Here is a 21,159-nt window from a genome sequence, read left to right as displayed (position 1 = left end):
GCAGTCAATTTTACTGTTTTGCCCTAGATAGCAGTCATTACTCTGAAATATTTGGCCACTGAATTCTGATTGACCAGTCAGAAACATGTATTCTAGATGTTATGAGGATCTTTTTTTTTTTTGAAACAGAGAAATGAGTGTGAAAAACAAGAGGCTAGTCAGCCCATATGAGTACCCCTTGTAAATGTGGTCTGGAGACTGTTAATAAATGGGGCAGTGGGGTGGAAATGCCTGTTCCAAACCCTGCCAATGCTCCCCTCCGCCCCTTACACACCCGTCCCGCCATCCTCACCCCCGGTTATGCCTGGAATCCTGCGCACTCTCTCTGAAAAATGTAAACAACCAGGGTCAAATAAAAACAGGTTGTGACGGGTGGCTGCGATGTGCCGACTGTCAGCATGCCAAGCCCACTTTTTTGAAAAACATAAACAGGGGCAGCATGGATTACAGGCCAAACTGATGTGTAATCAGGGGGGATTTACACCCGTCAGGTCGAGACAATGAGTGTGCTCAGATAACAGTGCCTCACTCCATAAAACTGATAATGATTTGCTTTTGTCAGGAAGCAGTGGCAGCGCTAATGCTAGCATTAGCTCAGCAGGGAAGAGTGTCTGAGCAAGGCCATCTTTGTGTACATAGTTGGTGACTTTTTTGTTATTAAAACCTTTTGCACATGAGATATGACAAGAGGGGAGAAAAATTACTGTTAGTTTGGTACTATTATGGTTAAAAAACTTTAATGTAAAAAAAATACAAACTTCTTGACACTCTAAAATTGCATCAGCCATCACCCTAAAGCTTCAAACAGAAGATAATAGACTTAGAATAGAATTTACAGGGTATTGCAAGTTATGTTACCATTTGTTGTGCATTAATCAATTTTAGATATTCAGTGCAAGTAATAATATGCAAACATCACAACACCATATGGTAATATTTTAAATGGAAACGTTTTATACGAAAACAGTTTTAGCAAATGTCCACATATGTAGAATTAATGTAATATGCTAAGATTTGCAGCTAGCATTCATTTTATTTTGATTAACAGATGTCTTTTGTGTTTATCAGTGCCAGCTCTAATTCTGGCTGCCACTATGCCTCTGCTGGAAGAAAGTTCTCTGCCGAGGGACTGTACTCGAACTGTGCCAGTAGTCATCATTGGTGAGTCATCAAGGAGCAAATGTTATCAGATTCATTACTGATGAAAAAAGGGCATTCACAGCATCAACCAATCCAGATGGCTCTTAATTAGTAGATTCCAATATAACATTCCACAGTTACTTGTCTCTCTTATTTCCCCTCTCAGGTAATGGTCCTTCCGGTATATGCTTGTCGTACCTTCTGAGTGGATATACTCCTTATTTAGAGCCAATGGCTGTGCACCCAAACCCTATCCTGTTTCGTAAACTACAGGAAGCCAAGCAGCTTCCCATCACTGAACAGGTAAAAAGATTGAAACAGGTTGCGAAGTTTAACTTAGAGCTAAATTGTGGAGTAAAACTAAATTGTGAACAATCAGAAATGATAGTCAAATGTGCAATAAACCAGTTGACCAGTGTGTTTTTCTGTAGGATTTGGAGTTTCTTTGTGAAGGTTTAGAGGGGCGTTCAGGGAACCCTGTGGCGGTGCTCTTCGACACACTCCTTCATCCAAATGCAGATTTGGGCTTCGAGTTCCCCTCTGTACTGCAGTGGAGGCTGGAAAAGAAACATCATATTCCTCATCTGGTCTTGGGCAAAGCTACACCTGGTGGTGCCTGGCACGTGAGTGACCTCTCTGAGATAGTTGGGTTAATGCTTCTCACAACTGTACAAGCTTAAAAAAGCTCATTCATTAATAATAGTTTCTATAACTGCCAGGTTAGCTTTGAGAAGTTTCTATGGTATTGCTATGACTTTCTTACTATCGCAGGTTAGGGTATTGGTATAAGAGATACACTAGTTATACATAACAATTTACATAATGTGAAGAAACCTGTCTCTGAATTTACAACCCTAACAATCATTTTTGACTAAATGTCCTTCATTGACAAAATATACTCTTTCTGGTCTCCAAGGCAATGGAAGGTTCAATGCTGACCATTAGTCTTGGTATATGGATGGAGTTACCAGGAGTCAACTACAGAGATTTGACCCCGGGCAAAAGGAGGTATGTACTATGGAGGATAACTGATGGCAGCTTCCATTAGTACTGGGGTGTCATGTCCTGCTTCTGGAGAGCCTCCATCCTGCAAAGTTTAGTTCCAAACCTAATTAAGCACACCCGAACCAGCTTGTCAAGGGCTGCGTCCGAAAGCTGAAAAATGCTGTCTTCAGAGGATGCAATCCAAGGTAGGAAGGCATCAAGGCACATCCGAATCCAGTGTCAGCTTTACTTCCTGTCTTGAGATGCCTTCATCTGATCTATTTTTGAAGGCAGCATAGATGTATCCTTCACTGCCTTTGATATCCCACAATCCTGTGCGTTCCATTCTCTGACAGTTGAGCTAAAAAATAAAGATGGCACCTGAAAGTTGCAGTTGGTGGTCAGTTTGTGTGTAAATATGTTTCTGACAAAGTTTTTCCACTTTTGCTGTTACTTCTAGTGAGAAATTAGTATTATAGTAATTAAATATTCACTTTGTTTTCACCAAATCTTGCTCTATTTTGTTGTAGATCATTACACTGCCTTAGAAGCCTGTTCGAAATCAGTTTCATGAGGTGCCTTCATGTGCAAATGCTGCCTGCAAAGTCATTGCCCAATGAGGTGACAAGTCAGCAGCCTAAGCTTTCGGACGCAGACAAGGTCTTCAGGATTACTAGAAACCTTCAGACAAGTGTGTCAGAACAGGTTGGAACTACTCTGCGGGAAGTTGGGCCTCCATGAGCAGGATTGGACACCTCCGCATTAGTGTTTATCAAAAATAATCAAGAAGATATTATGGGTTCCTCTCCAGCAGAACTATGATCCAATTTTTCAGACTTTACAGAAAGATCTGAGATTGATGGATTATGTATATTATGGGCTTTTCTCACAGGTCGGTGTCCAATGATCGAGCCACTCCAGATGAGATCTCTTCCTACTACAAAAATTATGTCAAGCTCATGGGTCTCCAGAAGAACTTTGTGGACAATACCTATGTCACCTCTGTTCAAAAACTTCACCGCAGTCATGAAAAAAGTATTGGGAATGAAAAGAACACTGTAAATGGTCAGCTGAATGGTGTGAAAAATGGGTTTGATTATTGCAATAAGAACAGAACTGAGAACAGTCAGAATGGACTGGTAAATGGGTTTAGCAATGAGTTACAAAATGAAATGGAGAAAAGCAGTAGAAGTGGTGATACTGGGGAGGAGGATGAAGATAATAGAGGCAAAGAAGCAGTGAGAGAGAGTATTGGGTTTTCCCAAGGAAATTCACAGGGACTCTGGGAGGTCAGGGGCTACCAGCAGCTCCAAGGTGACACTCATGTCCCTTTCAGCTTATTTGCAGAGAATGTTGTCTTAGCAACAGGGGCATCTGATTCTCCAGCTCGATTGGGAGTAGAGGGGGAGGATCTCCCTTATGTGTTCCACGGCGTACGTGACCTTGGGGTGGCTGTCAGCTGTCAAAGCAACCTGAGCTCTTCCTCTGACCCTGTGCTGGTAGTGGGGGCGGGGCTTAGCGCAGCCGATGCAGTGCTGTGTGCCTTGAACCATAGGGTCTCTGTGTTGCATGCATTCCGTAAGCGTGCTGATGACCCAGGTCTCATCTTCAAACAGTTGCCAAAGACACTTTACCCTGAATATCACAGGGTCTACCACATGATGTGTTCCCAAGTTTACCCAGCATCCCCTGTTGCCAATCCCACAGCTCCTAGTCCATCTTTGTTTCCTGACTACACCAGCTTCCCTGAGCACTGTGTGCTCTCCTTCCAGCCTGACATGCACTGCGTGATGAGGGGATCCAATGGTGTCCTTAGAGTCTTCAAAGTCTCTATGGTGCTAGTTCTTATCGGGACCTATCCCAACTTGGTTTTCTTGAAGGAGCAAGGGCAGTACCTTTGCTTGGATCCCAGCAGGCCAATCTCCTGCAGACAGAATCCTGTCGACATAAACCCTTACACCTTTGAGTGTAATGCTGACCCTGGGCTCTTTGCCATGGGACCCCTTGTTGGTGACAACTTTGTACGTTTCTTAAAGGGTGGCGCTCTTGGCATTGCTAGCTGTTTGCGCAAGAGACTGAAACAGGATTGAGAAGAACAGGAAATTGATCGCCGAGGAAGGAGGGTGTGGAGGACGGGGAAGAGAAGGAAGTGGGGGCGGAGGAGGAGGATTTGTCTAAGGCTCCAAGAGAAAGTGCTTCATGATGAGTCCTGGAATACATCACATTTTTATATGTATGCAGTGAATACTAATGAAACTACAACTTATCTACAACAAGAAAGTACACGTATAAAAATGAGCAGAAGCTAGGAGAAACTACCATCTTCCCAATGGTGTCTTATGTTGTCTGTCTTACAAAAGGAGTTTTTGCTGGTCAGGAATAATGTGCCAATACGTCAATGTCATTCGAAGTCTAGATGGAGTGTGCTTTACCTCTTGTTGTTACAAATGTTGTCAGTTGCCTTGTTATTTGTAATTAGTTACCTGCTCTTACATTACATCATAGATAGCATATCTCTGTCATGATTGCAGTGCCTGAAGGGGTGTTCACACTGACAGTGTTTTGTAGCGACAAAGCAACCAAACATCATTAAGAGGTGGTCACGAGCAACAGACTTGCTGTTGAAAAGTGACAAAGATTAGCAGAGCTAAAAGATGCAGCAACTATCAATGGAAGCACAGCGATTTGTCGTTTGAGTTGGATACAGAGGAAGAATAGGTATGCCTATTAAACACCAACAGCTCAGAAACGAAACTTCAGTGATTTAATATCTGTCAGTGTGAACACAGAGGCTTGCACTTAGTAAAAGAAAGCAATACCGAAATAGCAGATGACTTAGGCAGAAGGCCTAGTTCATAAAAATTATGTTGCAGTCTTCACTAATGTTTCTGCTGTGAAATGCCATTTAACGCACAATTAATGTATATTAATATGCACAAAATGTCCAAAACCTTGATGAGCTTATAATGAGCCAATGTATTTCTTTGTCTAAAAAACAATGACGCACAAGCATGGCCTTATCCCAAATAGTTTATTACATTGTCCATTTGGATATATTTTCTAATACAGAACACATAATAGTACTTTAAACAAACAAACAAAAAAAGAAACATCCCTTTCGTCCAGTCATTCTATGGTACTCAAGCCTGCATAACAGGCTCCTAAAATAATCTGAATTACTGCAAAAAGAAGAAAACTATGAGGTCACATTGTAAGACCTGGACTGTGTGTATTTTTTTTCCATCTGACAAGATCAAAATCAACCTTACTCTTTCACTGCAACATAAAACAAGTGCCAAACGTTAGAAAGACAGTACATTTTCAGTAACCATGGTTGTCAGTCATTCTGGTAATTTGTAGGTAAAATAGATAAATAAGAACATTCTGGATTACAGAAAATTTAGATTAATTAAATTTTCTGTTTTAGAGATTTGCGATTTAGATGAATCCAATGTGCTATGTTTTAGAGATTTGAGGTTTGGACTCCTCAGTAAGGTATTTTGCAGCACTCAATAGTGGAACATTTTACTTCATACTCTGTTGTGCCAAATAAATGTTTTATTGCTTTGAATTATTAACTGAAATAACTTCTGAACTAGCATTTTTAAGTTTTCACCTCAGCCATTCATACTGCAAGTTTAGACTGCTGAGAGAATCTTTGTGTGGAGTGACAGTTTAGATAGTAGATATCATCAATAGACTTGAAGGAACCAAAACCATAAGACGACAAATCAGAGCTGTAAGAAGTAAGAAAGTCCTCTAATTCAATGCAGGATGGTCAAAGCTGCTTCACAAGGTGATGTATTGTTGGCGTGGAGGTGAAATAGACTGCTCAGTTTTGTAAAATGTCAATTTTTAATATATACATACATGTTTTGTACAGAGTATTTTTAATTATAGACAAATAAATCTCTTTTAAAAATGGAAACATGTTTTGCTTTGCATCTTGTTACAGATAACAGCAGCATTATAAACTATTATTTCTTTGCCCGCCTAGGGTTGTACCTGAAAGAAAAAGAGAGAGAGAGAAAGAAAAAAACAGATTCAACACAAAAGCAAGTAATTTATACAGTCCAACCATCATTCACACAAAGGCTTTTAACATTCCTGCCCGACGGTGACAATTAGTAACTAGTAAATTTAGTGATTGAATAACTGAGTGAATTGATACAAACCGGTACGCTGTAAAAATCAAACACTGTTTGAAAAAGTCATCAAACCAGACATCCCCTTCCATAAAAGATGTCTGGGACACTTCATTAGCCTGGGGGAGGAAGGGAGCTGGAGAAGATGTTGGAAAAACAGGTGCTGTTTTCTTTTCATTCTTTTTATTTTCTGTGTGATGTTCTCACTCCATGCATGACTGGCTGAGCAGATTCAGGGATCAAACAGTTGTGATGGACAAATCGCACGGCCGTGGCTGTGTGTATATTTGAGGGCGCGAGTGTGTGTTCTTCTGCTTAGGCAAGAGAAATGGCACCACTTGAAAGTCCCCCGTTAGCCAGGTTCAGTCTCCAGGCAACAATTCTGTGCCTGACGAGGCCTAAACCTTATTTCTCTGTAAGTGTAAATTCTTGTTCTAACGAGCCACGAAAAATGATTTAAAATGCTGCATTATGCATGCCAGGCCAGTAGTTGGCGATGTAAAGAAATACTACGCGAACATGTAATACGGATACGCATGATGCACCATTTTCACAAATGGCAATGGTATCATCGTTTATAAAAACTTGCACTTTGCATTTTCAGACCCCCAACACACAGTTGTCGCGTAAAAGAACAGCCAAAACACATGAAAATGTGTACATACCCCCCCAAAACACAAGCGTTTTAACGATTGGATTGTATGGGAATAACTACAGCAATATCCAGAAAGCAAACTTCCAAACACTATTGTCGAAATATATGCCAGTCCATTTAAATAGTTCAACACACACTTTTCTCATAGAGATAGAATAACTTTGATATTCTCACTGACCACTAATTTAAACCATCACTGTATTTTCTGTCCTGATCACTGTGTGTTTAAACAGCAGGAGCTTGTTAGAAATATCAACGGGTCTTCGCAGCCCAGCGTGACCTGAACTGTGAACAATGACTTAAAAGCAGTTGGGAAATCATTGACGTCATACTTTCCAAGCGTGCTCTGCGAAAATGAAGGATCTGCTAAAAGGAGAAACCCCTCCCTTCAAGAACTCATGCTTGATGCCGTGACACTAGTGGATCAGGCCCAGCAGCTCAAATCACAAATCACAGAACTGATGAGTTCATGACTTTAAGAAAGAAACATGCTGAGGCTGTGTGGAGCTTTTCAAAGTCAGGGGACTGGAATGTCAAAGCTGTGTAAGCCTATCAGCAAATATCTAAACACCTGTTTGACAGAAGATTCAAAACGGGGCACAATACTGGGAACCAGACGTCCCTCTGTCCTGCCCGCCTCAGTGCGTAAGAGTATCCCAGCACATAAACCGGTCTCAGCCAGTCCACTGCAGACTAAGCCCTCACAAAAGTTATTGTCTCAATACAAGCCTTGATTTTCTAAGGTCAGAGGTCAGTGTCTTGTTGAATGTAGTGTTAGTTTAGGCAGGTGGCGAGTGTCTGAATGAGAGTGAGAATTGTACAGTGATCAAACAAGATCAGTCAGCGTTCAAATGAGCTCGAAAAGTGCTGACGTCACTGTACGTCCCACTTCATTCTGTCTATTTGATCCATGCCTCTCATTTATCCATTTATGCCCTACTGCATGCAAAAGTACATAGACTGCATACCTGAACAAATCATCTCCCAAAATCTCCTCCCGTTCATTCTGTTTTTCCTCCTAAAAGAGAGAGAATGCCAGAAATGAGTACACAAATCCTATATTCATAACTGTATTCAACATGCCAGGGGTCGCCAACCACTGACACGTGAGCAATTTCAACGGGATGAATGCATTTCAATTAAATGAAGTCACTCGATCTAACAGTCTACATTTTGAGATAAACCTTACGCATAATCACACGGCCTGTTTTAGGTAAGAGTTAGAAATACCATTAAAATGTAAAAATTAAACTGCACTAGTCAACAGAAGTGCGCATGGGGGGGGTGCAGGCTAACAGGATTCAGTTTTGCATCCATTGCGCTGCACAATTATGTGGATGACAGTTCAGTTGTTCTTCTATTTGTTGCTTTTAGCTTTCAGAAAAAAAGTTACTGCTATCATTGTTGATGTTCAACTCACTATCTAGGGTCCTTAACATTCCACACAAATCAGTTGTCTTATGAGAAAACTACAACATTAAGGGAAAAGATCACAAATACAGTTGGTTCAGTGAGGAATTCTATTTTTTAGAAACTAATCTCCACATGAAAATAAACACAATATATAATTATTATTACATTTACATTCAATCATTTAACAGATGCTTTTATCCAAAGTGACTTACAAATGAGGACAATAGAAGCAACAATATGTAAGTGCTGTGACAAGTCCCAGTTGGTCTAACTCAGTACATGTAGCAAGGTAAAAAGAATAAAAAGTAGATAGAATAGAATAGAAAGAGCTAATGCCTAGTGTCAGAGGGTCAAGTTATTATTATTTTTTATAATAAATAAAAATGAAACAAGCAGATAGAATAGGAAAAAAGTAGAGAACGCTAGTGTTAAAGGGTTTTTAGTTTTTTTTACTACTACTGTACACACTTTGGGGTTGTTACAATTTTTACTTTTTTGAAAGAAGTCTCATGCTCACCAAGCTAAACATTAATACTGTGAAATATTATTACAATTTAAAATAACTCTTTTCTATTTGAATACATTTTGAAATGTAATTTATTCCTCTAATGGCAAAGCTTCAGTGTTACATGATTCTTCAGAAATCATTTTAATGTGCTGATTATTATCAATGTTAAAAACAGTTGTGCTCCTTAATATTTTTTGTGGAAACCAAGATTCTTTTTTTTCCCCAGGATATTTTAATGAATAGAAAGTCCAAAAGAACAGCATTTATTTGAAATAGATTTTTTCTTTACTGTCACATGTGATCAATTTATTGCAATACATTCGTGTGCACATAAATAACTAATATCAGACGATAATGTAAATATAATATATAGACCACTCCCCCACCACTTCCTTGTTCCTGTGGTCTCTCACCTCTGCTGCCTGTCTGAGCCATTCCTCCAGTTCAGAGTTCTTACTGCGATTGTAAGCCACCAGATCCGAGCCTCCGATAATGTTAGGCAGCCCATTAAATCCAGGGGCATTTGTCTACACATGCACACACAGATAAGTGCACATCCATTCAAAATGCCACATCAAGAAATAAACAGAAACTTTGCCATAATATCAATAAAGTGTGCATCCTCTGACCTTGCAGAACCTTTTCACATTCTTGTCATTAGGATCATGGGTCTGTAGTGGGCTGGGTCTTGATCTGGAAGAGGTGCTCACAGTCAGGGACTTAAACTGAATCTGTAGGAGCCTCCTGGGCAGCTCAGGGTCATTCTCGGATCCAGATTTGGAGGTTGAGGCCTTCGGAGATTTGATTATACCAACGTGTTACAAGATACTTTAGGGGGAGCCAGTGTAAACATTGTGATCATTCCCTTTCTGAAACCCTGAAAAGATATTTTAGGTAGTCTAGGTCAAACTGACTCACAACCAACATCTGTATTAAAACCTCTCACCTGCATTTCCGGTTTGACCACAGGCTCACAGTGCTGGGAAATGCCATTTTGGGTCCTTGAATTCTGAAATAAAAGCAAACATGGGATTAGCTGTTCTGCAGATTAAAAACAGACAAGATATATATAAAACATATATATGAAACAAATTATGGCTGTCTTTGTACCACAACAAACGACACTTCCTCTTCTTTGACCTCTTCAAGTTCTGGTCTTTTCCCCTTCTTTGCTGAACTATGTGCTTCCAGATCTGGCGTTTGTTTGGATAACCTCTTCGACTGCCTGTCAGAGCCCTGATTTGTTGCAGCTGGGCCTGTTCTGTTGGCACTGCTTTGCTGATTCTTTGCGCTTTTCCTGCTTTTGGAGTCAGTGCCCTCTTGCTGATTCGGTAATTGTGGGTTATTGATTCTGCTGTTTGTTCCTGACTCAAGACGTTGTTTTTTATTAGCTGCAGCCTGCAGAGGCTCATCCATTTCATCAGACATTATAGACTCGAGCTCTTCAAGAGACATTTCTAAATCAGCAGCTGCTACAGGTTCCATGGGGGCTGATGGAGCGTCTTGCTCTGGTTGCTTTCTCTTCTTGCTGCCAGAGCTTTGACTGGACCCACAAGCCTGAACCAGACTGGCACTGAACTCAGATCGTGACTCTGAGCTGTGTTGGTTTTGGACTGTATGTGAGGTTTTGTGAGATCTACTGGCAAAGGAACTTTGCTGGATCTCATCCTCTTTATCCTCACCGTCTTTTCTGAAGAATTTGGCCACTGAGTGGACAGAATTGGCACTGTCTTCACGTGGTCTGCAACCATAAACATCAAAATATAACATAAATCTTTATAAAATGGTGACTGTCTCACATCCTGCACATTTCAACTGAAAATATTGTCACATAAAATGTTCACCTGTTCACCTATTATTAATGTCCATCATGCGTGATCTGATCACAAGTGGCCAGCTGTGCTGACACATTTGCATTTATACCAGGTTTTTCTTGAGGCCTTGTGATCTCTTTTAATCATATTTTAGTGAGGGTACTTAATTTCATGACTATATGCATAATTTTGTACATCACTTTTCTTATCATTATATATTTATATTAATAAAAACAAAATACATAAACAAAACTTACAGAAAAAATAAAAACTGATAAATAAAACTATTAATTTTTAATCTCACTACAAACACTTATTCTAGTCAAGCAGCTGTCAAATTCAGCGCTTCACATAACTTACACTACCAGTCAAATGTTTGGGGTCAGTAAGATTATATTTTTAAAAAATTTATATTTTATTCATCAAGGATGCATTCAACCGATCAAAGGTGTCAGTAAAGACATTTATAATGTTACAAAATTATTTCTTCTAAATGTTCAATTCACAACAGAATCCTAAGAGGAAAATGTATCACATTTCCACAGAAATATGTACAAAATACATAAACAAAACTTACAGAAAAAATAAAAACTGATAAATAAAACTATTAATTTTTAATCTCACTACAAACACTTATTCTAGTCAAGCAGCCGTGTCAACTTCAGCGCTTCACATAACTTACACTACCAGTCAAATGTTTGGGGTCAGTAAGATTATATTTTTAAAACATTAATATTTTATTCATCAAGGATGCATTCAACTGATCAAAGGTGTCAGTAAAGACATTTATAATGTTACAAATGAATCTATTGGCATAAAAAAAAAAAAAGACCTATATTATAATTGACAAAAAAGCACCAACATTGAACTGATGACTCAACTCATAGCTAAAGTGATTCTGTTGTCTCACTTCCAAATACATAACTCACAGATATACTGTATATCATTAACTAAAAGTAGCAGTCTAGTTCATTTTAAAACAAAAAGCAGTCTGGTAAAATTATATCAATAAAAATAAAGCTATTTCAAGTTATAGACTATAAATCAGGACACTTTTGAACACCAAAATGTGAGATTGTTGTTTTGAGTTAGGTGTATAGAGATGTTAGGTGATCCAATTGTTTGTTTTTTGTTGTTGTTGTTGTTGAAGATGTCCACCACCTAAAACAGGTATTCTGTAAGATTCAGCACAGACTTCTACCTGCTCTGGTCCTGAGAGAGCTCAGTGTTGACCACATAGGCTGTGATATTCTGGGAAGGTGGTGCAAGCGCCGTCTCATCTACAGCAGTGTTCTGAGAAGGTGTTGCTGCAGCAATGACTGGTTTCACTTTCACCGAATCTGTGAGGAAGTGTTGGGAAATTACTGATGTGCTGAGTTCACGTGTCAGTCAGGAAATCTACTTCTGTAGGGATGCTCCGATCCGCCTTTTTTGCCTCCGATACCGATTCCGATACCTAGGGTTCGGTATTGGCCGATACCGATTCCGATCCGATACCAGTGAAGTTTTTTTCCCTCATTTAAATAAATGTAGAATTTATATATCTCTGTGTGTGGAACTGATAATCATTCTTTCACAATCTACTAGATACAGACTACTTCATTATAAAGAAAAATAAAATAAACAAATATGAAAAAATATAGGCCTATGTATATTTATAAATACCCGATCCGAGAAAAATGGCACTATCGGAGCCGATACCCGATATGAATATTGGATCGGCGCATCCCTACTTCTCAGATTCACTGCCATGTAAGGATCAGTAAGCACACTTAACACACAATTAAAAAAGTCAGTCATCATCGTATGCATCATTATTCACTCATTATTAACACTGAAAACACTACTAAGAATGAGTAATGACCTAGAACAGTCCATCTGCACCGGATGTGTATGTAAGTGTATTGTATGTAAACCCACCAGATTGCATAGAAAAGAAAGGATTGCAGTAGGTTTGATTATTGATATGAATAGCAGTCAATCCAATCTCAGATTCTGTAATAAAGCGCAAGCCGTTTCTGTGTGAAAAAGAGAAAGCATTAGAGACACGAAGATTAACCAAAAAAAGGAATTTACGGATTCCTGCAGTAATACTCAGATAGCTCTAAAACAAAACATATTTTCCAAAATGTATGCAAAATTACATGCGTGTAAATTTTATACACACAAAATGAATAAATCATCAAACAAACTGTTGATAATTTTGTCTTTTTTTTTTAAATGAAGGTGGTGGAATGCCATTTCGGATCACTTTGGCCCAATTTATGACTTGATTATATGCAATACACACAAACTAAACAGCTTCATTGTATTACTCAATACACAGAACAATTAGTAGATGTTGTCTGAACTGACAGAAAAGACTGGGCATGAGCAAAAATACACACACCTGTGCAGAATCTGAGCTACAGAATCCATCCACTTCTTGGATGCTGGAGGGATCACAGCCTGGGAGTTCCCCGATGTCATGTCGACTACACAGGTGCTGCTTGACTCCAAAAGTGAAATGGGCAGAGAGCCCTCGTCCAAAAGTTGGCTCACCCCACCTCCACAACTCACCGCCTGACTCAAACGCTTCATCTGAAAAGATACACAAAACATCAGTGATTACAACAATAAAACACTGAATATAATTCAACTTGGATTATAATGATTTTCTAAATCTTTCCTTAATCTATGTTCAGCATGATAGAAAATGAAACTGCAAGTTTCTAAACTGAAGTAACTAAAGCCTACTCACTATTAGAAAGAACGAAAAAATGAGACGAGCCCTTCAATTTGTCCCACTCAAGCTTCTTGTTTTAAAAAAGAAATAGATCTACACAGGAAATAAGTGCTCATCCATCATTATCCCGAAACAAAAAGATATCTTTTTTTTTTTTTAATAAAAAGTAATGGATTTTATGTTCCCAAACCAAAAAATAAAAGGTGATCAGACAGATGAAAAACTTAAGTATAAACTAAAAACTGATGTACTAAAAACACCTAAATTAAAACTAAACAGGAATATTAAAAATTATAATAAAAATGACAAAATCACATAACAAACAACTTCATTAAAATGAAAACTACTGAAATGAAAACAAAATATTAATAAATACTATAATATACATAAATTACTGTATACTAAAATAACACTGCTCCAAACACTCAAAAAACAAACACACACACAAAATCGAAAACAACTGGAAAAACTTTTCTTTCTGGGTCTTCAGGGATTAAAAACTTTTCCCAAGAAATCACAAGAAAGAAAATGACCATGTGACCTCATTGCACTGCTGTAGCTTCTATCAGCAGTTATTCACTCACAAATGAGCCTGCTGGTTACAGAGAATATCCCAGCTGTTTAGCTGCACATGGTCTGCTCTTCCTCTGAGCTAATTAGGACTGTTTCACACCTCCTGATTAATATAAAACAGCATGGAGAAACTCCTATGTGACATCCAACTTTTTCACTGTATATAACAGTCTAATGAATAAAGACCTGATGCATGTCTAACTTTAGATAAAGAACTTTAGATAAAGAATACATGAAATAGGTAAGAAAGGTCAGAGTGCCTGTAACTGATAATATTTTCCAACATTACAGGACAAATAAAGGAAACGTCTGGGGAAAAAAAAAAAACTACTTCTGCACAGATTTGGTTTCAAAGGTACACCTTTTTCTTATATAGTAACTGGCCATGTGATGTGATAAGGAATATGAAAGTAAGAGAACAATATCACAATCCTTTGGCCTCATATTTTTGAAATAGGCCACACTACTGCGCTGCCAACAGACAAACCTCTTATACATCCAAAAATTAAGCCTTTCATGAAGTCTATTTTAGGACCATTAAATATTTATTTTCTTTTCTTTTGCACTGTGACACTATTTTCATGACAATTAAGTAACATTATAATATAACTATTTCTCATATTCCTGTATTTATTGTGTGTGGTGTGTACTGTACTATCTATCTAGAACAAGATTTTATCATTTCTATATAAACCACTGTTCAAAAGTACAGTGATTTTTTAAATGTTTTTGAAAGACGTATATGCTCACAAAGGCTGCATATATTGGATCAAAAATACAGTAAAAACAGTAATGTTGTGAAATATTCTAACAATTTAAAATAACTGTTTTGTATTTTTATATATTTTAAAATGTAATTTATTCCTGTAATGGCAAAGCTGAATTTTCAGCAGTCATTACTCCAGTCTTCAGTGTCACATGATCCTTCAGAAATCATTCTAATATGCTGATTTGGTGCTCAGGAAACGTTTATTACCCATGTTGAAAACAGTTGTGCTGCTTAATATTTTTTGTGGACACCAAGATGCAGTTTCTTCAGGATTATTTGATGAATATAAACTTCAGAAGAACAGCATTTATCTGAAATAAGAAATCTTTTGACCAATTATTGCTTTGCTACTAGCTGAATAAAAGTATTCATTTCTTTAAAAAAAAAAACTTTGAATGGTAGTGACAGTCATGATAAGTAGCTGTATAATTATTATAAAAGAGGTGGAGTCTGTCCTAATGTTAATGTACAGTGATGGTATAATTTATAATTTTAGTAGTAGCTAAAAAAACAACTTGCCTGTTTTGAGTTCAAAAACAGAAAAGTTTTCCCCTTGAAGAGGCTCTTTCTCTCAGGTCGTGCACTCAGATCCACATCCTCTTTAGCCAGGCTGGGCTCATCAGTCTGAGGCCTAAATCTGATCAACGCAAAACACAGCAACATCTGATCTATATTGTCTATTCAAAATATTGCTATTAGCTATTATGGAATAAAACAAGCAACTGCGAATGAGAAAGAAAAAGAGACACTCCGTACTTCTCGGAATTAGGCAGTGGAAGTTTCTGCTGCACAGCTTTGCTAAACGCACTGAAGAATTCAGGTTTTACTATGGGCCGACAGCACAGCAATGCACAGATTGTCTGCAAAGAGAGTGACATTGATTCAGCAGATGTTTAAGTGTACCTTGAAGGTTCATTGGCAGTTCAGGGAACTGAATAAACCCTCAAGGATCAAATGATGTGCTGAAGTGGTCAATGGTCTCCTGACCTTTATGGTGACCTTTGCAGTGGGCATGACGAGATGAGTGCAGTCAAGTGTCCAGGAGTTGACAAGTCGGCCCCCAATAGAGTGCAAATCTTGAGAGAGGGAGGCTTTCCCTTCATTATCGACACATGAGGAACACACCACAACACACTCTTTCTCCAAACTGAGAGGGGAAAAAGGGAGATTATTATTATCGGCATAAAAAAATATAAATTCAGAACATCAAAACTAAGCTAAAAAACAAATCACACACACGAAACATAATGAGACAATAGCATAAAACAAAATAACAAAGCAACAATGTCCAATTTGTGAACTTTTTTCTTTTTAATCTTAACAAGACCTGTTTAATCAGAATCACAAAACTGGTCTAATTGATTTTTTCCCCAAATCGGACTGACTTGGTTCTCAAATCTAACTTAATCTGTGAATTTAAACTGTGTACTCTCCGAAGAATATAGTGCAAGTCTTATGGACTACTTTTATAATACCTCATTGAAGCGCTTGAAAGCTTCAATAGTCATTCATTGAAGTAACAACAAAAAAAATTACCAGTACATAATTCAAAAGTCCTCAATTTGTAGTGTACTGAAGTAATGCCACAGGTATTTGGAACAAAATGAGGGTACATTTATTTTTTACTCAACAATTCCTTTACCACTATCCACCTTAGTTTTCCCATAAGAGCGGACGCAGCCATTTGTAAATTGTAAATTTTTAACTGTACAAAACAGCTCATTTTGCTGCTTGATATTGCAAACTGGTGTGTCTTACCATTTTATTTTAATATATTATCTTAATTATGAACAGACTGGTTTGTAACACAAGCAGTTTTACCATTTACTGCACTTTCTTATTCTTCTTGTTATTTCCCTACAGCGGCTAATGAACCAGAAGTCTCGCACATTCACAGAAAACGGTTTACTTCCGCGCTGAAAAATAAGGTGGATAAACTGCTTCTAAAGCATCCTCACATAACACACAGGAATGTGTAGCTACATACATACAAACCTGAACTTGCTCAGAAAGACTCCGAATGTGATTTTGTCTCCTGTCTGAAGGATCTTTGTGGAGCCAGTTTCAAGCTTCTCACAATTGATGAAAGTGCCATATTTAGAGCTGTCCTTTAGAGTAACCGCCTGCCAACAGAGGAAAAACAAGAAAGCACCCTATCAGCAAGCTTTACCAGAAACCACTATGAACTAATCCATCCAAAACACAGCAGTAAAGGAAACAGGGTCATCTAGTGCATGATACCTGCAAGCACGCATTAACAGAATGCAATACCATCTCAAGAATAAATAAATTTGCAATTTGATAGTGTCAGGATTAACAGGTATAATATTTTTAGCTAGACATGTGCCGTTATTTGGTAATATTGCGATAATGAACATGCATGGTATTGTTACAGTCGGTACATTAAAAAACAGGGAATAACTGTAGGTAGTAGGTACCTTATTGTCCGAATTGTTTAGATTTTTAAAAAGCACATAAGCATCTTTTCCATCAAGTGGACACAGAACTACATAACGGCCTCAGTGAAAATTTAGATTTAAACTCTGAATGTAGGTGGCACTTACAGAAATGCATTTAAATGTAGAAATGTATTTAAATGTGAACGGCTCTTTTTGTCATTTGAAAAAAAAAAGTTAATAAACTTGTTATTAAGAGGACAGCACTGAAGTTTGCTCATCTTTTCAACCTGTTTTTGTAATGTAACTTAAAAGCTTCAGCAAATATCGTGATATAAAAATGTGATAATGTCACATGCCTAGTTTTAACTGGTTTACTATAGTACATGCCACCTTTAATTATTTAAAAGATGATGAGTGATCTTTCAAAGCACTAAAATAAATAACATGGACATGTGAAAGTCTTTTAACATAATTATATATTGAACAAGGCCATTCGAATAAAATCAATATTCTCAGTTATGCCTTATTGTAATCACTTTTTTTTTCACACCTTTCCAAGAAGTTATTAGTAATATACAAATATAATTTATTGCATCCTGAATTCAAATAAGTAGCCTATTTCACAGCAAGTATGACTTACTGAATTCACAGTAAGAGTGACTAAGGGAAATAATGACGCACATGATTACAGTTCTGCTGTGTAATTAGCAAAATAATAAAAAACAATTAGTAAATTCAAATTTGATTACTTAGTGAAATACTTCCCACAGCACTGCCTTTGAGATATTTATGGAAAGGCTCTAAGAGAGCCAAGGAAAAACATAGCTAAGATGACTTTTGTTAACAACATAAAAGTCAAAGGCATATTTAAAAAAAACAAGTTGCTATTCATATTCTCTTATCTCAGAAGCTCTACAAACACCTATCATTGTGGTTTGTTAGATAATGTATAAGAATGACAGGGAGACAAAGTACAAAAGCATAAATAGTGGGCTACCAAACATCCCTTCGTTGAAGATGCCCTTTTTTTCTTAGGCATCATTATATGGAGATGCTCATAAGGGGAGTTACTCACCTGCTGAGTGACAGTGAGGTTGGCGTGCACACGGCTGATGGACTGATCATTGGACAGCAAGATCTCACAGTTCTTACGGCCGACCACATACTCCTGACCCGGGAACAGAATGATACTTTCCCCTTCAGAAACAAAAAGAACTGGAATAAATTAAAGCATCCCAACCTATACAGATTATAATGACTGGAAATGTGCAGATTTTATGACAAAATCTGCCCTCTAAATAATAATCATAACAATAATAAAAAAGTCAGGATTTCATGTGAGCATTTTTACACCTCTCAGAAAGATGATGTCTGCATCAAAGCTCCATAAAAATAAAGCATGTAAAACAGCTGTGGACTACAAAAGAAGGTATTTTGAAGAATGTTGGTAACCAATTAGCTTCAGTTCCCAATGACTTCCATTGTACGGTACAAAAAATATATAATTCATATATAATATACATTCTTCAAAATATCTTCTTTTGTGTTCCACAGCAGAATAAAAAAGTCATACAGGATTATAACGACATGAGGGTTAGTAAATTATGAGTTTTAAATTTTTGGGGGTAGACAGTAGACTATCTGTCTTTTATAGTAAATCATGATCACAATAAATGTAAAATGTGACATTTGTGACAAGGGTGAAACCAAGAGCCCTGTTTTGAATAGCAACTGATTGATTCACAACATAAAATAAATTACAATGCAAGTAAAATTTTTACTGGGTCTTCTCTTACTGAGAAAATGAGTAATTTCAACTCTAGTTACAATCGTGACCAGGAACAAAACAAATACTCTCACTAACTTAACTGGTAAAATCTGATGTTGGCATACTGAATGTTATGACACAGCCTACATTGTAATTATGTACTCAACCTCTCTATGCCTACGCATGACAAAAATTATACTATAAAACAGTTTAACTAAAGAAATGAACGCCTTGTGAGATATGAGGTGAAGCTGTATTTAAAAGTCCTTAGAAGTCATCCCTTAAACATAAACACATTATGTAAACAAGAACACATTACATGAGCATTGTTACTGCTGTGCAGTTGGTTTATAGTTGGTCTGGATTATACATACTGCCGCAGTGCATTAAAACACTGAATAAACGAGTCATTTTGCACAGAAAACATTACCTCTAGATTCGGTTGGTTGCAGTTTCCACATTTCAATTCTTGTCGCTTTCTACCGAATCAAAACTTATCAGTTCTTATATTGGGGCGGTAAAACTGAACTGTACGAACTGGCGCGCAACATTTACATCTTCATATGCGACGCAAGAAACCTCAGTTTCAAAATAAAAGTAGGCTACTACGTGCACATAATATGGGAATGGGAGGTTCAGTTCATTTCAAAGAATCGGTTCTTTCAAACATTTGGTTTCAAAGAACAGAGCTTCTTGGCGTCTTGATGTATTTACGTCATTGCAGTTCATTGACTGGGCTTTAATAATAGTGATTTGTGAGCATGTCGTTCAGCACAGGGTAAATATAATAATAAATTAATAAAATCGGATATAACATTAAATTAAATGGAGCTGCACAATTAATCGAAATAAAACTGAAATAGCGTATATCACATCACGATTATCGAATCAAAGGTAGGATCTTTGTTCTTTGTGTCTGGATGTCTCAGGAACAATATTGGACATTTTCATATTAAATGAAATGTCATATCGCAGTTCACAACATTTTGCCAAGTGAAACCACTGGTTTCGTGAACCAGTTCAAACGATTCATTTAAAAGATATGACTCAGAAGAACAATTTATACACAGATCAGACACTACTTCTCACCAGGGATTTTTACGAAAATCTAAATGTATATTTTTGAGTGTTGAAAAAGTAGAGATAACACCTGAGAACATGATACATTTGATGTGTATACATTTATTGTTGTGATTTTACATAACTTGCATTAAAAGTTCATGAAGTAGAGCTGTTTAAAATGTTCTTTTTAGGCATCATATTCCCAGAATAACAGTATTTTCATCAGTCAGTGTAGAAGTTGTTTCATAAATAGTCCATAAAGTTCTTAAATTAATAAAAATATTCCACTAGGCCATAACATGTCAGTGTATGCAATACAAGAGGTAGAATATCAAGCTCTTTTTCAGACTTGGTTTCAGTGCTTCAAAGTTGCAGAAGTGTGTGAGGGTAAGTTATTTACATATAGTATTAATGCATTATTTAGCAACATCGCTACTGATTCAAAGCCATTAGCTAGCATTCAAAAGCACTTCTAAACAACTGACAACTGCAATTATTCCTTCAGATGTACATCCATTTCCGAATACAACAGAGCCAGATACAGCAGACGTCCGGGGCTGTCTTTCCAATGTATTATTCCCAAATTGTCCGGAACATTGAAAAATCCTTGAACATATCAGATCGACAGGGTTCATTGTCTCACTTCCAGTGAGAGTTCAGTTTTCATAGTTATCGTTCAATAAAAGGTCCCAACTTCCTGTAATAGTTCAATGTCTACATAACTGTGCAAGTATGTCTATTGCCAGAGAATCATCTGGATTATAAAATCCCAAATTCCCTCAAACATTTCTTTGCATTAGTGGCATCTAGTTTTGTCACAAGCATGTTTGTGTATCTGTGTGTGTTTAGTGCATTTGGTGTTCAATCATAAAGAGAAAACAAGCCTTCTCAATACATGCAGAGGCATTCTAGAGAAGTATTACACAGGCTGGGAAGCTGGAGTCCACACCATGAGAGACAGACAGACGCAAAAGATCAAAGCTCCAATTAAAATATCTTGTTTTAGAACAAAAAAAGCTGTTGAGACAATGCGAGGTTAAAACAGCCGTATTATTTATGTAAGATGATTTTTGAATTATTTATGGTCAGTTAGTGAAAAGTGTTGAGTGAAAAGCGTTTAGTGGCTTGTTGCAAAAGAGTTAACACCACATTTGAGTGTGTATGTTTGCAGGGCTGTAACCATCATAGAAACCCCGCAATCCAA

At 37.4% G+C, this 21,159-nt stretch overlaps 2 protein-coding genes across 2 annotated transcripts in view; one reads left to right on the top strand and one right to left on the bottom strand.

Annotated features, from left to right (window-relative positions):
- Positions 1-4,328, top strand: part of LOC107657650 (oxidative stress-induced growth inhibitor 2) — a 6,253-nt gene extending 1,925 nt beyond the window's left edge. The window contains exons 2-6 of the mRNA XM_016445805.1: positions 1,069-1,161; positions 1,307-1,443; positions 1,572-1,763; positions 2,057-2,148; positions 3,017-4,328. Coding sequence (XP_016301291.1) covers positions 1,095-1,161; positions 1,307-1,443; positions 1,572-1,763; positions 2,057-2,148; positions 3,017-4,214 — 1,686 coding nt within the window. The 5' untranslated portion in view covers positions 1,069-1,094 and the 3' untranslated portion in view covers positions 4,215-4,328. The remainder of the gene's footprint in view (positions 1-1,068; positions 1,162-1,306; positions 1,444-1,571; positions 1,764-2,056; positions 2,149-3,016) is intronic.
- An 816-nt stretch (positions 4,329-5,144) lies between these two features.
- Positions 5,145-19,462, bottom strand: LOC107657590 (nibrin-like). The gene is made up of 15 exons (XM_016445748.1): positions 19,324-19,462; positions 18,201-18,322; positions 16,722-16,849; positions 15,714-15,873; positions 15,483-15,586; positions 15,246-15,363; positions 13,049-13,239; positions 12,580-12,677; positions 11,861-11,999; positions 9,956-10,586; positions 9,792-9,854; positions 9,475-9,636; positions 9,259-9,372; positions 7,893-7,942; positions 5,145-6,129 (listed from the first exon to the last, which is right to left on the bottom strand). Exons 1-15 carry the CDS (start codon positions 19,352-19,354, stop codon positions 6,102-6,104), a joined length of 2,139 nt encoding a protein of 712 aa, XP_016301234.1. The 5' UTR covers positions 19,355-19,462; the 3' UTR covers positions 5,145-6,101.
- Between the last annotated feature and the right edge of the window lie 1,697 nt (positions 19,463-21,159).

The sequence above is a fragment of the Sinocyclocheilus anshuiensis genome, unplaced genomic scaffold, assembly GCF_001515605.1.
Source record: "Sinocyclocheilus anshuiensis isolate Anshui unplaced genomic scaffold, SAMN03320099.WGS_v1.1 scaffold43, whole genome shotgun sequence".
In the NCBI taxonomy this organism is placed as follows: domain Eukaryota; kingdom Metazoa; phylum Chordata; class Actinopteri; order Cypriniformes; family Cyprinidae; genus Sinocyclocheilus; species Sinocyclocheilus anshuiensis.
Note: the sequence above shows the minus strand (reverse complement) of the source record. Positions and strands in the feature narration are given on the sequence as shown.